At 35.6% G+C, this 16,641-nt stretch overlaps 1 protein-coding gene across 1 annotated transcript; it reads left to right on the top strand.

Moving 5' to 3' along the window:
• Positions 1-977: 977 nt before the first annotated feature.
• On the top strand, positions 978-3,912 carry LOC143599455 (putative serine/threonine-protein kinase PIX13). The gene is made up of 5 exons (XM_077077409.1): positions 978-1,433; positions 2,138-2,273; positions 2,358-2,500; positions 3,111-3,234; positions 3,408-3,912. The coding sequence occupies exons 1-5, from the start codon at positions 978-980 to the stop codon at positions 3,731-3,733; spliced, it is 1,185 nt and encodes a 394-aa protein (XP_076933524.1). The 3' UTR covers positions 3,734-3,912.
• The last annotated feature ends 12,729 nt before the right edge of the window (positions 3,913-16,641 follow it).

The following is a 16,641-nucleotide window of genomic DNA, read 5'->3' as shown; positions in this document are numbered from 1 at the left end:
GGCGATGATGGTGGCGGTTAGGTGGTGGCAGTGGTGACGGCGGTGGTGACAGCGGAGGTGGCGGCGGTGGTGACGGAGGTGGTGGAAACGACGACGGTGGCGGTCAGGTGGTGGTGGAAGCAATGGTAGTGGTGGTAGTCGTTGTTAGGTGGTGGTGTTGTTGAGAAAGTATGGTGAAGGAGGAATGAAATGAAAAAAAAAAAAGAAGGGGAGTTGGAAGGAATGGTTTTGATGGAATGAGATTCCATATGTAATGAATAATTTCATTCCATTGAGCAACCAAACACCACTTTTTCCATTCCCATGTAATGAATCATTCTATTCCCACTATCATTCCTGCATACCAAACGCTACCTTAGGATGTTTTAAAGGGAATGAAATAGACAAGATAATAAGTGATTCCATTCTTTTAATCTACCAAACACTCTCATACATGAACAAGAACTTGGAACTATTAATTACCTTGTGTGTGCGTTAGTATCGATATCTATATCCATATCCAAAATAAATAAATCTCTAAAGCCACGAGTTCTAAGTTATTATTATTTTTTATTACTAAAGAATAAAGTGTTAGGTAACCATTTAAAAGTGGTTCCGATCACAAACAGTGTTGGTAGCCCAATCCCATCATCTTCTATTAAGAAAATAAGCAGTCGTTTGAAGACTCGTTACAGTAAAACCCAGCTAACAATCAGATTCGAACTTAAAACCTCGTGAAATTTTCTCTATGATGGATTGGTTAAGCAAAATGAATCATGAGTTTTGAGAGAGAAGAAACAACAACCAGGTTTCCGTGGAAAATAAATAAATAAAATTAGTAAACATCATTTCATTTTTAGTTTGTTTCCATATTTCAAAAGTCCAACCCAGCCAAAACAAAACAAAATCCAGATCAATCAAATTCTCTCTCTTGAAGACTTCTTGTTCATCTCCCTCCATATGATGATGGCAAGATAGCAACTTCATCACCATCACCAATGGGAAACTGCATACCTTCTGCTGCTGCTGCTGATGCTCCGTCCACCATCTCCGCCAATACCAAACCTTCTTCCACCACCACAGGTTTATTTATATTAATATTAATTGAGGGTTTTAGCAGTAACCCACCCTGTTATGTTATAGGGACGTCAATTGGGACGAGTAACGGTGTTGGAACCAGTACCAGCACCGTCAACAGCCGAATTTCGGAAGCTGCTTCACCCAACGGTGAGGTGTTGCCGGCGCCGGATTTGAAGGTCTACAGCTACTCCGATTTGAAGGCTTGCACTAGGAATTTTAAGTCTGATATGGTTTTGGGTGTGGGAGGCTTTGGGACTGTCTACAAGGGGTGGGTCGATGAGAACACAATGCTGCCCTCCAAGAACGGGACCGGCTTCATGGTCGCTATCAAGAAATTGAATCATGAAAGTGTTCAAGGCTTTCAAGAATGGCAGGTACCTTTCGACTTTCATCTCTTGTTGCTGTTGGATAGATTGATTTAGTGCATACTTTTTTAAATCATGCTATTTATTGCAATGTTTGCATCAAGAGTATGTTTCCGTCTTTATAGGTTTTATAAAACGATATGGAAAACACCTCGGGGTGGGTCTTATGCACATTTGGGTCTAAATTAGGCTATGCAAGAGGCTCATATCTAAAAACATCCAAAGGGTCAAAATTTGTCAAAGTTAAGGCATTTAAGACGCTCACATGTAAAACCAACTAAAAGGCCAAAATTTATCAAAATTGGTCAAAGTTAGGGCATGTAGGAGGCTCATATGTAAAAAAAATAAAAAAAAATAAAAATCTCAAAACTTGTCAGAAGTTGGTCAAACTTTGCCACTTAGCGTATGTAGGAGGCTCATATGTAAAAACAACAATAACAACCAAAGGGTCAAAATTTGTCAAAGTTAGGGCTTGCATGATACATAGGACGATATGTAAACTAAATAAGAGATACAGCTTCTCATTGTACATAAAGCTTATTTGGTTTCAGTTGCACTTGCACCTCGGATATAGGGACTTACATTTTTTCTTTTTTTTTTAAACCAATCCGTCTTGTTTCATTTTTATTTTGTTTGTTTTATGATTATTACACAAAATTAGAAAAAATATTAGTTTGGGTTGACAAAAATGGGCTTTTGGAATAAAATTGCAGTCGGAAGTGAACTTCTTGGGACGGCTTTCTCATCCTAACTTGGTGAAGCTACTTGGGTACGGCAGGGAGGATAGAGATCTTTTACTTGTATATGAGTTTATGCAGAAGGGAAGCTTAGAAAACCATCTTTTTAGACGTATGTATATGGATTGAGTGAAAACTGTAAAATATATAGTTACTTGATCTTTGAAACTTATTAGTTGGCTTGTTCATTGTGCAGGTGGTTCTGCACTTCAACCGCTTTCTTGGAATTTACGGCTCAAAATAGCCATAGGTGCAGCTCGGGGACTAGCCTTTTTACACAGTTCAGATGATAATGTCATTTATAGGGATATTAAGGCCTCTAATATATTGCTTGATGGGGTGAGACTTTTATATGATTTTAGCTTTTACCTTTCTACTTTTGCTTATGCATAATATCTTTCTTGATGGGTCTCACCGTTCCTTGATTTATTTTTAATCCGTATTTCTCTTTTATCTCCATGTTTGCAATTTGCATGCACAATATGGGGAAAAAAGAATAATATGAGTGTTAGCACTGCAGGAACCAATGCAGAACATTGAACTTTTTGTGTATTTAACTAAGATTCTAACATGAGAATAAAAATAAATTATGGCTATGTAAATAAACTTGAATTGGTATGTGCATTTGTGCAGATAAATTTATGTGTATTTGTATATTATAAGCATCTACACACGTGTAGATTCATTATAACCCTTTGATGAACATGAGGAAGACAGATGAGACAAAGTAGGAAATTTAATTAACGAGAAAAACCATTTAATCTTTTACGATTATATCTTTCTCATTTAGTTTTTAATTAATAATAAATGAATGGCGTATACTTTTGATTGATTCTCATAGTTATCGCATTATTGTAGTTCTGCATTAAACCCTCCCCTCTATATGTATATGTTATTTATAATTTGGTGGTTTTCTTGGTAATTAAGTTTATGTCATGACTATTTGCAGAACTACAATGCAAAAATTTCAGATTTTGGGTTGGCAAAACTGGGTCCTTCGGGTGGAGTGTCACACGTAACAACAAGAGTGATGGGGACGCATGGCTATGCTGCTCCTGAGTACATTGCTACAGGTGACCCCTCTTTTTATTAACAGTAATCATATTATTGATGATGCCCTCTTTTTTATGCGGTTTCAGTGTCAATTTTGAAGTTGAAATGTAACCCTCATTTAATTTTGACTGTGTCAAATGTATCTTTTCAATTGTTTTGAAAGTAAACCCCCTTAATTATGGTCAAAGTGCAGGCCATTTATACGTGAAGAGTGATGTCTATGGGTTTGGGGTTGTGCTGCTTGAAATGATGACGGGCCTACGGGCCCTCGACACAAAAAGAACGGGCCCACAACATAACCTGGTGGAATGGGCCAAACCGTTGCTCCCAAACAGGAAGAAGTTAAAAACAATAATGGATGCGAGGATAGAAGGGCAGTACTCGAGTAAAGGTGCAATACTGCTTTCTCAAGTCATCCTTCGTTGCCTCGAAGGGGAACCAAGAAAGCGTCCCTCCATGAAAGAAGTGGTGGAGGTTTTGGAACAGATATATGCTATCAAAGCCAAAGGAACTACCTAAATTTTTATTTTTCTTCCTTTTTTTTTTCTTTTTCTTTTTTGTAGCATGGTTACATTTTTTATTTAATTTTTGTGTTAGGGGCATCATAGCCCTTGGCACACGGGAAAGTTGTGTCTGCAAAACTGCGTAAACAGTTTTTCTTCGCGGTTTTTGCGTGGTTGTGTGGTCGATATGTATAATTTTTTTGGATCTTTTTTTTTGTTTGTATATGCTGTCTTGTGAATTGATCATATATGTTGTTATTACAAGCGTCTTTGTAGAACACAATGTTTTGGAATTTTGTAATGATATTCACTCTTTTTGTTTCTACTTTGAAGTATAGAACAGAACCTTTTTGATGATGATTGGAAGGATTAATACAAACAAATGAGCAAATGGATTGTTAATACATTTGTTAAAAAATAAAAAGGAATACAAAATAACTGAAATAAACTAGAACTTCAAACTGTGAGGATCCATGCTTTCTTTGTGAACCTGGTTTTTGGGAAACGGTTGGTTAAGGTTTGGCAGATTTGTTTGGCGGCAGATTTGTTTGGCAAAACTAGCTGAAAGCTGGAAGCTGCTAGCTGGTAGCTATTATATGTAGGTTTTTAGATATATTTAGGTGTTTGGCAGAGTAGCTGGAGCTTTTTAGATATATTTAGGTATTTGACAGAGTAGATGGAGCTTTTAATAAAACTAATTGGGTGCCAACGCGGTGCGGCGGAGTGCGCGCGCAACCTGAGATCAACCGCATAATCAGTGTCGGTACGTGATTCACTTGATATTAGTGCACGCATAACCCGAATACAGATGTGTACTTTGTGCAAAGGCAGCAAGCGTGTAATTGTAACAAAAATCAAGAAACAAAGCTAAAATATACAGTAATTTCAAATAGATAGTTTTTTAAACCAACCTTTTTTGATTTGAAACCCTTTCCGATCCGACACCGTTTTAATCTGAAACATGTTCTGACCTGGCCTCTTTCGACCCAAAACCCTACCGACACGAACCGAACTAAATTAACCCTTTTTTATCGACTCGTTCTGACCCTAATTTGGTCTTACACATGACCCGAGCTTGTCTGACTCGACTTGTTGTCAATCATAACCGGTAAAGAAGTATATCAATATCATACTCAAATTAAAGAGAATACAATGCTCTTTTTTATGATGTAATGTGTTTAATAAAATATTAACTTGTGAAAAAGTTATGGACTTTTAAAGAGTCATGGGGTAGTTAGTTTTGAATAAGGGTAAAATATGTAACTATTATATAAATTAACAAAAGTTGATAAAAGTTCAAGTACAAAAATTGTAAAAGCTTGTAGCTTTTTCTCAAACGCTAGTAGTAGTAGCATTTAGAAAAAGAGCTTTTTCTCCTAATATAAAAGCTTCAAACTCATTGAACCAAACAAGTCTTTTTGTTAGATAGGAGTTTTTTCTTAAAAGCTTGAAATTTGAAGCCCCTAAAAGCTTCTAAAAGCTCATTGCCAAACATAGCCTTAATAAAGTTAACTGTTGTGCCTTTAGCCTTTTCATTTTTTCTTAAATGTTTATTAGTTTATCGTCAGTGACACGAAACAAAACCTTTTTATCAGGGGTAGAATTGTTTTATGTTGGTCGGTGGCGTGAAGGTTGCAAAATTTGTTAGGCGCTTCTATGGTGGTTGATTAGGGAGTTGTGAGTACTTGGTATAAGTGGGGTGTACTACTCGAGGACTACTCGGACATGACAGTTTATAAAGAAATTAACTTTATGAAGATTATATATATGTCAAATATCAAAAGATTACTAAGGGTCTGTTTGGTATGAGATAATGGAATGAGCGAGAGAATGAAATGAGCGGGGGAATGGAATAGACAATGGAATGGAATGGATCATTATATTCCATTGGCATGTTTGGTTACTCTTTGGGAATGAAACGTGTCATTACCTTGTGTTCTTTGGTTTACGCGAAAGACAAAAATATCCATTCTTTAATATAATTTGTTTTACAAAGTTTCACAACATTATCCGATTAATATATATAATAAATTAAACATGCTATGTAATTACATAAACAAATATCGGTAGATTGTAATATAGAATAACATAAATAAATCATAGTGAAACTAAAAGAAAATTTTATCAAAAATGTTTTCTATTGCTACGTTTTAGTATAAGAATTATGAAATGTTATTGAAAAACAAAATAGATAAATAACATGAAATAAGGTAGGGAATGAAAAAAAAAAACAGGGTGGGAGGAATGAAAATAACTATTATTAGAAGGAAAACCATTCCTTTGGTAATGACTCATTCCTTTCCAATTTGCAACCAAACACTTATTTTCATTGTGTTTGAATGAGTGATTCAATTCCGTCCTTCATTAACACATACCAAACGGATGAGATCTAAGTGAACACTGGACAGATTATAGATAATCTGGACAGATTATAGATAATCTGGGGGGTTAAGTAATGTTTCTCACGGATGAGATCTAACTGAGAAGGCTGTTCTTCAGGAGACCTGCAAAACAAACACCGTAAGCTCGTCACTGAGAAGGGGGGGGGGGGGTTCCTCCTTGTGACCACCCTCCGGCGTGAGAATCAGACTAGATTGCTCTGAATATAAGTGTATATTAAGAGATTGCTAGATAACTGGATATCAGATGATCTTACCATTCCAAGATGTTGGAGTATTTATAGCCGAAGGTAGGTTAGAAGGTATAGCCGGCTGAATAGTATTCCTGTTCTACCAACAATGGACTATGCACAGGCCATACTGGTTGGTGGATAGGTTACGGCCAACAGTAACTATGTCGGCTGCACTATTCCTCCAACTGTAGATTATGCACGTCCTACCTACTGTGGATTATACGCAGGCCATGCTGGTTGGTGAATAGGTTACGGCCCACAGTAACACTATTTCACCAACTGTAGGCTGCGCATGCCCTGCAGTAAGGGTTGGTGAGTAGGCAGCGGCTAATAATGACAAACAGTACTAGAGGGTGCTCCTCCTCGTACTGTTGTCGGTGAGCTGTCACCCTGTGATTGGCTCATGGGCTGTTCTGGTCAGATTGTCTGTCCTATCCATACCTTGGTAGGTATAGTACAGAAGATCTTTCAGAATCATACGGACTGGCTCATTTTGGCGGGATTGTTCCCGTCTTGCTCATTCCTTCATGTGACTACTGAAGTATCTATTGTCTTGTGCGTGTAGCCCTGCTGTCTGCGGGTAGCCTTCCCTGATGGCTTGTATCCGCAACTGCGGGAACAGGCGGGGTACTTCACCATTGGGAGGCTTTCCCTGCGTGTACAGCTTGCGTACTGCGCGTAAGGTTCTCTGAGCATGGTGGGTCCTGCGGAAGCAGATGGCCTTTGCGCAGACGTCCCTGTTTAAGGTGAGTCTTGCGGGACCAACTGGGCTCTGCTGGGACCTACCTCTTCAAAACGCTACCTAAATATTTTACAAAATACAAATGAAAAATACAAAACCAATCAATAATACTTGCATATTAGTTCAAAAAACAAGTCTCAATAGATGAAAGACATACTTCAATCGAACTTGTATAAGAGGTTTGCGAGTTTAGAACTTTGAATCGGATGATAACAATGGTGGCTGCGAGTTCATAACTGAAATTAGGTTGCGTCTGAGTGTGAAAAGGAAAAAAAGCAATGGTGGGATCGTGGAGAAATTGGATTTTTTTAATAAAAGTCAAAATTTTGTTAAAAACCGCCAAGGCCGGGTAGAGCCGCCTAAGACCGATTCCGATTTTTTGACCTTGGAGAAGAAAAGCGGTGCAGTGAAGTGCCGATGAGCGCCTAGGCGCCAAGTACTCCGCCGCCTAAGTCAAGTTTTACTACACTAATTGGTGTACGCCGGTCACTTTCCCTTACCAATCGATGTATGAGTGGTGATTGTAACCCTTGAGGTTTAGTAGCTGTAAGCTGTTCAAAATTAATTCCCATTTTCAATACTTGCAAAAACATCTTTCTTAGACATAACACGAAACTGCATCTTTGACTTTTAATTAATCCAAACTAATAACTAAGCTAAAACAGTTATAAATAACTATTAGGTAGCGTTTGGTTTGAAAGAATGAAAGGCTGAATGGAATGACTCATTGTGAGAGAATGAAGAAAAATGTGTTTGGTTGATTAAGGAATGGAATGACCCATTACCTAGTCCATTCCATTCCCTCTAAAATATCCCAATTTCATTCCATCCATACCCCATGTTTTTTTTCATTCCATTTCCTCTTTCACCCTACATCACCTCCACCACCCTCTTACCACCACCACCCACCACCATCAACACCCACCACCACCACCACCAACCACCACCACCATCGCCACCAATCACTACGATTGTCGTCCACCGTCGGTGTTACCGCCACCAACCACTGTCATTAGTGTCAGCCGCCCACCACCGCCACCTACCCCCTGCCACCATCAACCATCGCCCCCGCCCCTCACCACCACCGTCACCGCTGCCCACCGCCGCCATTGCCACCACCGTCTGCCACACCCACTGTTACCGCCACCACCGAACACCACCAGCACCACCACCACCCACCTCCAACCATCATTATCTCCCGTCGCCCACCACCACCAACCACCATCACCGCCCACCAATGCCACGACCGCGACCTACCTCCTACCACCACCGTCACTCATTACCATTTTAGTTTTATTTTTTCTTTTTTTTCCTACCTACCAAACAACGCAAAGTAATCATTCATTGCATTCCCATGCAGTAACCAAACATCTCATTGGAATGGTAATAACCCATTCCATTCCCTTGTCCATTCCATTACCACATCCATTCCATTCCGCCGTCCATTCCATTACCCCATAACAAACAGACCCTTATTTCTTAAATCGAGCTTTATATACAGATTACTATATAAGACTAAATTATCATGAAGAAAAAAAAAACCAAAATCATTTAAATTTTTTTACTTCTTACATATAAATCTCTATGTTAGAGCATTTCCAATGGATTCTCCAAATTATGTGAGAAGGTTCTCCAATTTTTTAGAGATGGTTAAAAGTGGTTGTGAGAGGAGGAGAGAAAAAATGTTACTGTTCATGGTTAAATTGGGAGAAGCACACTGTTTATCTCTATAATTTTTTAATGTTTTTGAAAGTGGTTGTGAGTAAATGAGAGAAAAAATGTAATGATAAAAGTATAAAAAAAATATTATTTAATTGAAAATGAGAAAGAAAAGATGGTGTTTTTAGTGTAATTATAGAGATGCAGATGGAGAACGGATTTAGAATGTTCTTATATGCATAAAGAAACCATTAAACTAATTTATTTGTATCCTTTCATTTTTCACTTTTAAACAATGATAACTTTTATAAATAATCAGTAACATATTTGGTTTGTTTTATAACTTTAGAATCCGTGTGATGCACAGAATGCTTAAAAGAGATATAATTAAGAAACAAAAATTAAATGGTTAAATTTAAGAAACAAATCTATATTTTATCCGATTAAATGGTTGTATAAGTTCAGATTATATTTTCTTTGGGATTATACGAATACATGGTGTATTCTCACGCAATTTCTTTATAATTACAAAAAAGATGGATCAAGTGATTTTATAAGTTGTAATTATAGTTTTTAATGGAATAAAGAATTCTAACAAAATATGATAAAATGTTTTATTATGAATGACATAAAAAAAATATTATATATAAAATTAGCATCAATAAAACACACTTTTGTATTACAATTTTAAAAGAAAAGAATGAAACTACATGGATTCATGAAGGTTGAATAAAATTGTTATTCATATATAATTTCCTATTGTGTTTATTATCTTAGACCTATAAATATTTTTCATTGAATTTTATCACATTCATCTACTGCATTCAAAAGTATATATAATTAATAAAAAAAAGACGGATCCGATTTCGTTAAAGATATACATATTTTAATTATATTAAATATATACCAGCATATTTTTAATTCCCTATAACCTAGTTAATTAGTTATTTGATTATAGGATGAATTGATATGTTTTGATTATATTGGCAAAAATATGTTTTTATCAAAAATAGAAAATTGTTTGAGAGTAAAATTTAGGCAAAGAATGAATCTTCAAATGACATTTGTCCAATGTTATTTTTTTTATTAGAATAGATAGATTTGGTTTGTTTTATAAAATTCTAACTTTTACAAAACGTATCATTTCTAGTTAGGAAGCCCTGATCTCTATCTAAATATGACGACCATGCTAGATTTTTAGGACTTATCTATACTAGAGATTAGATATGAATTGTATTTATTAGTTGAGTTATTCTACAAAGGCTAATAAAAATGAGAAGTGTGAGAAGACATAATTAATTGACATATGTAAATGAGTATCAAAGGAAAAAGGGTATAAAAGTAACATTACACATTTCTCTCTCCGCATGCAAGTCACATGTTAATTCTCTCGTAAATTTAAAACGTTTATAACCTTTTCATATGATATTTAAAAAAAATTAAAAAAACTCACCGTAATAACAAGCGTTTTTTTATCGTTAACTAGTTTTATATGCAGGTCGGTAAAACTCGGACGATGGTAAAACCTAAGCATTGAGGTGGTACGTCAATAAAAATTCAGTCGGTTTTGGTTACGCGTGTTTTTTTTGCTGGTACAAAAACCAAAAATAAAACAAAAGTTATAAAAATTAAGGTGGACCAATGAAGCAGCGTCGATCAGTAGAACTCAAGCGTTGGTAAAACCCAACCGTTGTTGATCTCGGACGTTAAGGCGATCAGTCTATGCAAATTTGGGCGGTTTCCATCACGTTCTTTACGGTACCGAAACTAAAACAAAAAAATCGGCATTCAGTTGGTTCTCGTTACGGTAGTGGAATTAAAACATAACAATAACAATCAAAACAAAAATAAGAAAAATAAAAAAAAAATCCACCGCTAAGGTGCCGCAAAGTGGCCCAATAGGGTCCTTGCGGCACCAAAGTTCTAAAATATAGATAGTAGTAATATGAGTATGATTTTGTTACATAAAAATTGAAACATAAATTACGTCATTACGTCTTTTTGCTTACCATTGTGCCTTTTTTCGTCAATGTGTCTTTTTGTTTGTCATTGTGTTTTTTCGTCATTGTTTCTTTCAACTCATTATTATATATATATATATATATATATATATATATATATTTTAATATTAATGACACCGTTGTGGTTTTGGATTTTGATGTAGATAATAAGTTTTCAGTCAAAACTATTAGGAAGCATATTGATGCCATGACATTACCTGATTGGGGCTCTGTAACGCGGTGGAATAGATTGGTTCACATAAAAGTAAATATTTTGGGTTGGCGCATTTATCATAATTGGATGCCTTTACGAATCAATTTAGAGAATAAGGGTATAGATGTCCCTTCGGTTCTTTGTCCTTTTTGCCTTAACTCGGGGGAGTCTTCAAATCATGTTTTTGGTGCATGTGGGGTAGCGACTAGAGTATGGAACAATATATGTAAGTGGCTTGATTTGCCTTTGATACAAGACTTTTATGTTTTGGGGATCTTGATATGACTCGATACGCTTTCAGTTAATAGTAAGAAGCAGGAACTAAATCATGGTATTATTCTCTCCGCGTGGTGGATCATCTGACGGGCTCGAAATGAAGTTCTTTTTCAAATAGAAGTTAGTAGAAAAGACCTCATTTTCGACTCTCTTCTTATTTATTTGTGTTCATGGATACAAATGGAGATAGTAAAAATACTATCAGTTGGACCGAGTGGCTTAAAAATCCCCTTCTTGTAGTGTAACTGTTTTGTTTTTGTTTCTAGCTTTTGCTAGTTTTGTTTTAATAAAAGTTGTTATATAAAAATAATGCCGTTGTGTAATAATAATATGCAAACATAATAAAAACTACCAACAAATTATCTGATACATAAAACACAATGATGATGCATATTACACAATAACCAGAAATGTAAAACACAATGACGAATATATATAACACAATGACATGAAACGTAAGACAAAATGGCGAATACATATAACACAATGACCTGAACCGTAAGACACAATGGAAACTACATATTACACAATGACTTGAGTGTAATACACAATAAACATAATACTTATTTTCTCAAATTAAGTGAATGCGACATGTCAATTATGAACAAAATACAAAGAACGCATTACAGAATGACCAAAACGCAATGATAAGTATAAATGTAAGTGCACGGATTTGGTGTCCGCAGCTGTTCGAATAGGTTAGGGGTTGTTTAGTCTTTACACTTAGTGTATAAAGGCTCATTCGCTAAGCATGTTTAGCGAATGAGGCCTCATTCGTTAAAGACTAGGGATATTTGTTAATGTAAGGGCCCATTCGTTACTACAGTATAACGAATGGAGGCTCGATCGTTAAAGTATACCCATTTGCTAAGTGTGTTTAGCGAATGCGATACATTCGTTAGTACTATTCTAACGAATGAGAGGCCTCATTCGTTAATACAGTATAATGAATGAGGCATGCCTATAAATAGGCCTTCCATAGTGAAATGCACAAGCAATCTGTGCCATATTTATTCCTTGTATGTAAGGCCCCGAACCCCGGGAACCCCACAGTTGGTATTCATTCAAAACACTTGTAAAACAATTAAACTTAAAAACAATTATTTTCATTAAAATAAGCATCATAAAGTATAATTTGGCGGAAAACGTAAATAAGTAAATGAGTTCCCAAAACCCAGGAATTTTGCCCCGAAATCAACATAATTATCTTTAAATAAAAACTTTTAAAAATAAATGTTTAATAATAAAACTTCAATTCCCGTATGCCCTTCACCGTCCAAGTAGCTTCGTGCACGTCCAAATGAAAAGGCATCCGCTTCCTAACCTGAAACTCACACTAATATGCACACAAAGTCAGCTTGAGCTGAGTGAGTTTAAGTTTTAAGTAAATAATATCAGGAGTAATAGTTATGATAGTCACACCAAAAGTTTTAAAAAGTAAAAGTAAAAGGGTGCATCCATCAAATCGTCATCACCGAAAACTAAACATCCTCATACATACATATACAAAATATATATGTAAACATCCTTTCAATTTCATCTCTATATATATCACAGTATATATATAACATCCACGTATAACATCAGGGTCGAGCAAACGTATAACCCAAACACGTGACATCAGTGCATGCAAACACAAAGTAGGCATACACAACATCAGTAGTCGAAACGCTACAACATCGCCAGATATAGGCCAAGCAATAATGTATATACATACATATATATATATATATATATATATATATATATATATATATATTTAACATCCCAAGGCCTACCATATGCTAGCAAGCCTATATAAATTCGTTTAAAACAATTCATCATGTAAGAAAACACTTAGGTGTGCATGCTAGCCCAAAAGTAAAAAGAGTAAAAAGGGCATCATGAACTCACCTGGAATCAATCGAACACCTGCAACGAGCTAGGAAATCCCTAAGTGCACAATCACAAGCAAGGGCCTGTAAATTATACACAACACGTTACTAAACTAGACCGTAAGAACACTCTTGCCTAATGGGCCGTTCAAGCCCAACACTTCGGCTCAAGGCCCAACAACTTGGACCAAGGCCCAACACTTGGCCCATGGACCAACAACTTGGCCCAAGGCCCAACAACTTGGCCCAAGGCTCAACAATTGGTCCAAGGCCCACAACTTGGCCCAAGGCCCAAGGGTGATCAAATTGGGTCGAATGCGTGTGTAATAAACCTTAAAACCATTGGTTAAACGAATCAGCCCCAAATGGACCAAATTCCATTTTAAATCTTTTCATTCATCAAGATTATGTCACCCGAGTTGATAGGGTTGACGGTTCCTTTTTACAACTCTTACTTTAACATTTAAACGAAATTTCGCGCACCGCCGACTCGATTGATGAAGCACTAACCACAACAGCCCCGAGCATCAAAAAAATAATTTTTCCACAGCCCTTAAACCCCCCTAGGGCTGTACAAACTGATTCGGTCGGTCCACCCGATCAATTAACGCATCAAACTCAACAATTTGCAAATCTACACCCGATAAACCCTAGTTTTCGAACTAAAATCGATTGACCGACCTAAACACCTCCAATGACCACGAAATTTTAATGTGATGTAAATACCATACCTGGGGATCTTTCTACACTGGAAACTCTAATTTTTATCCACGGGAAGTGGGTCAATTACACCTTGGCCGAAAATCTGTCCAACGAAAAGTTTCGGCAAAATTGAGCATCAAAACGATTAGGGGTGAACAAAAAGAGTGTTGGGGATTGTAGTACATACCTTGAACTACTTCTAGGAACTTGGAATCGATCAAAAAGTCGAAGCAATGAAAGGGGGAGGGGCTGGAAGTGGCCGATCGCAGCAGCTGCTGTAACTAGGGTTTAGGTTTTTTGTTTAGTGTTATATCATAAAACTTTTTCATTCTAGCCCCCGGAAAATAATAATAATGCAACTTGGAAGAAGTGTTAAGCGGTGAGACATACCGGGATGACGTAACGGCTTCTGAGGAACGTCGGATAAATCCCGAGAATTATACATACTCTACAATCCTTAATTCTTGAAACCGGAATTAACGGGCGTTACATTATAACGTTATGCTGCCGGAATTTCTCCAAGCTTAATGTATTGATCTCCATTAACATATGAACATCACTTAACGTATCGGTATTGAAACTAGATCTTGGCTCGTAATAACGTATTTACAACTTGCATTCGTTAAATTCCGGTCCTTAAGACCCGACCCATTTAAAAATTTTAATTTCGGTCTATTGTTATTAAATCAAACTATAAATTTATTAACGATCATTTCATGACACCCGAATTAGTTTTGGTATTTTATAAAATATTGCATGTGTTTAATTAATTCTTTTATTTATTTATTATTAAACTACCAAAGATATACAAGATATACCCCTATGCTAACTTTAATCCACTTTGCACCCTTGTCAAAAGTTGAAGGGCCATATTGCAAACATTATTAAAAAACCTTCTTCCTTCTCCCCTACCCTCTTCACGATCGCAATACCCCCCACCTTTCTTGGCCCCCAATTCATGGAGTAATCAATATAATTATTATCATCAAATCAATCCTCGTTCAAAAAACGATTCTACCGACACTCTAATAATAGAAAACGATTAGCTATGACAGCTAAGTTACCAAAACTATACCCATGGCTAAGACGAACCCTAAACGTTATATATAATCGATAAAAACACAATTAATCTTGCACACACATTCATCTTAATCCATCGACCATAAACCCTAACTTAATTTCTGTATACAAAGCTGATTAGATCGAATTTTGACATCAAGCGTGGTCGTAAACCCTAAATCCCCAATCACCATCAATCCCGTAACGTTTCAGGTAATTTTAACGTGCTTTTAGGTCGCTTCTAGATAGTTAACGAAACCCCCAAACTAATTTATTCAAACCTGAAGCATATAACCCGATTGAAAAATCTAGGGCTAATAGGATTTGGGGTTAATCAGCTAAAGGTGTTTTTATTTAACTTGTTTGGTGTTCTTAACGTGTTGGACAACCTGCCCTGAGGGCAGATGTGGGGCTGGTTAAGGCAGTGAACCGGCCTGTGCGTCGGTTCGAACCCACCCAGGCTCGGTTTTGTATGTTTTTTTTAATTCATTTTTTCCCATATCATTGTTACTTTAATATATAATAAACTTTATTTCGTTTAAACCGAACCCCGAACTATGGTTTTCTAGACTTTTAAGCCAATATATATATACATAGATATATTTTATGGATATAAATGAAATGCCAATAAACGTACATATATATTGGTCGTATATTAAAACGAACCGAACTAATAACATATTAATGCTCGAAGTGATATTGTGTTTAACTTTCCCATTAATACACATATTAATATTTATATTATTATAATTATATATAATAGTCACTTATATAATATAAAGACAAAAAAAAATTATATTAAATATGCAATTTAGTTTTCTTATCGATAAATATATCCCATGTGTGTATCCAACATAATAATAATAATAATAATAATAATAATAATAATAATAATAATAATAATAATAATAATAATAATAAACCGAGCTAAATTGTGGGTTCAAGTAATTTGTTCCGTTAATAAATATATAGGTGTATAACATTTTTTTTATCAAACATATTATATAAAATTTATGGTTAATTAATTTTGATTATTTATAATTCATGCATAAAGTTAAATATTAATGAAAAACGATAATATTAATACTAATGATAATAATAATACATAAATAATAAATAATAATAATTTCCAAGTTTATTTTAACAATTAAACTAATAAATCATTAATCTCAAAACACCATCAAATTCGCAAATCCATTATAAGTCTCGTTAAATTTTTGTTTATTAACGAATTTTATCTTAAAACAATTAGGACGTTTTATTGACGTATCTCGAGAAACGCAACCATTGCCACCATAACTTCTTATCATCATATCAACACTCATTCCAACCGATAAGGTAAGTAATTCACATCCCCCTTTTACCGTTTTACATTTTAGGGGCGTTATGCGTTAAATCATTTTGCACTACAATTCCACTATTTGCGTTATATGATATTGCTCAATTAGTTATATGTATAAATGTGACTATGTGTCTACTTTATGTTTTGGTGGTTGGTATCTCATCCTCATTAGTAAGATCATACGCCGTCGGAGTAGCTCGTTATCCATGGGATTCGAGTGAACTTTTATATTATTATTATATTGTTGTTATGCTAGTTGTAGTATTTCATATTATTGCACGGAATTGTTATTTTTATATTATATGAATTCAAAAACCCTGATTACTTGCTCAAATTTATGTTGACAAACTATGTATTTTCCCGTATGGCGCAGGTAGCTATATTGGATGAAGAATCAAGGGATTAACGAGTAGTTGGACCTTAG

Source organism: Bidens hawaiensis, unplaced genomic scaffold (genome assembly GCF_021521415.1).
Source record: "Bidens hawaiensis isolate Kalapana, Puna unplaced genomic scaffold, B.hawaiensis_p1.1 tig00052215_1, whole genome shotgun sequence".
Classification (NCBI taxonomy): Eukaryota; Viridiplantae; Streptophyta; class Magnoliopsida; order Asterales; family Asteraceae; genus Bidens; species Bidens hawaiensis.
Note: the sequence above shows the minus strand (reverse complement) of the source record. Positions and strands in the feature narration are given on the sequence as shown.

Coding starts and splice junctions, on each gene's coding strand:
- LOC143599455 (XM_077077409.1), top strand. CDS start 978: ATGGGAAACTGCATACCTTCTGCTGCTGCTGCTGATGCTCCGTCCACC. Junction 2,274..2,357: donor AGAAAACCATCTTTTTAGAC/GTATGTATATGG, acceptor TTCATTGTGCAG/GTGGTTCTGCACTTCAACCG. Junction 3,235..3,407: donor TCCTGAGTACATTGCTACAG/GTGACCCCTCTT, acceptor GTCAAAGTGCAG/GCCATTTATACGTGAAGAGT.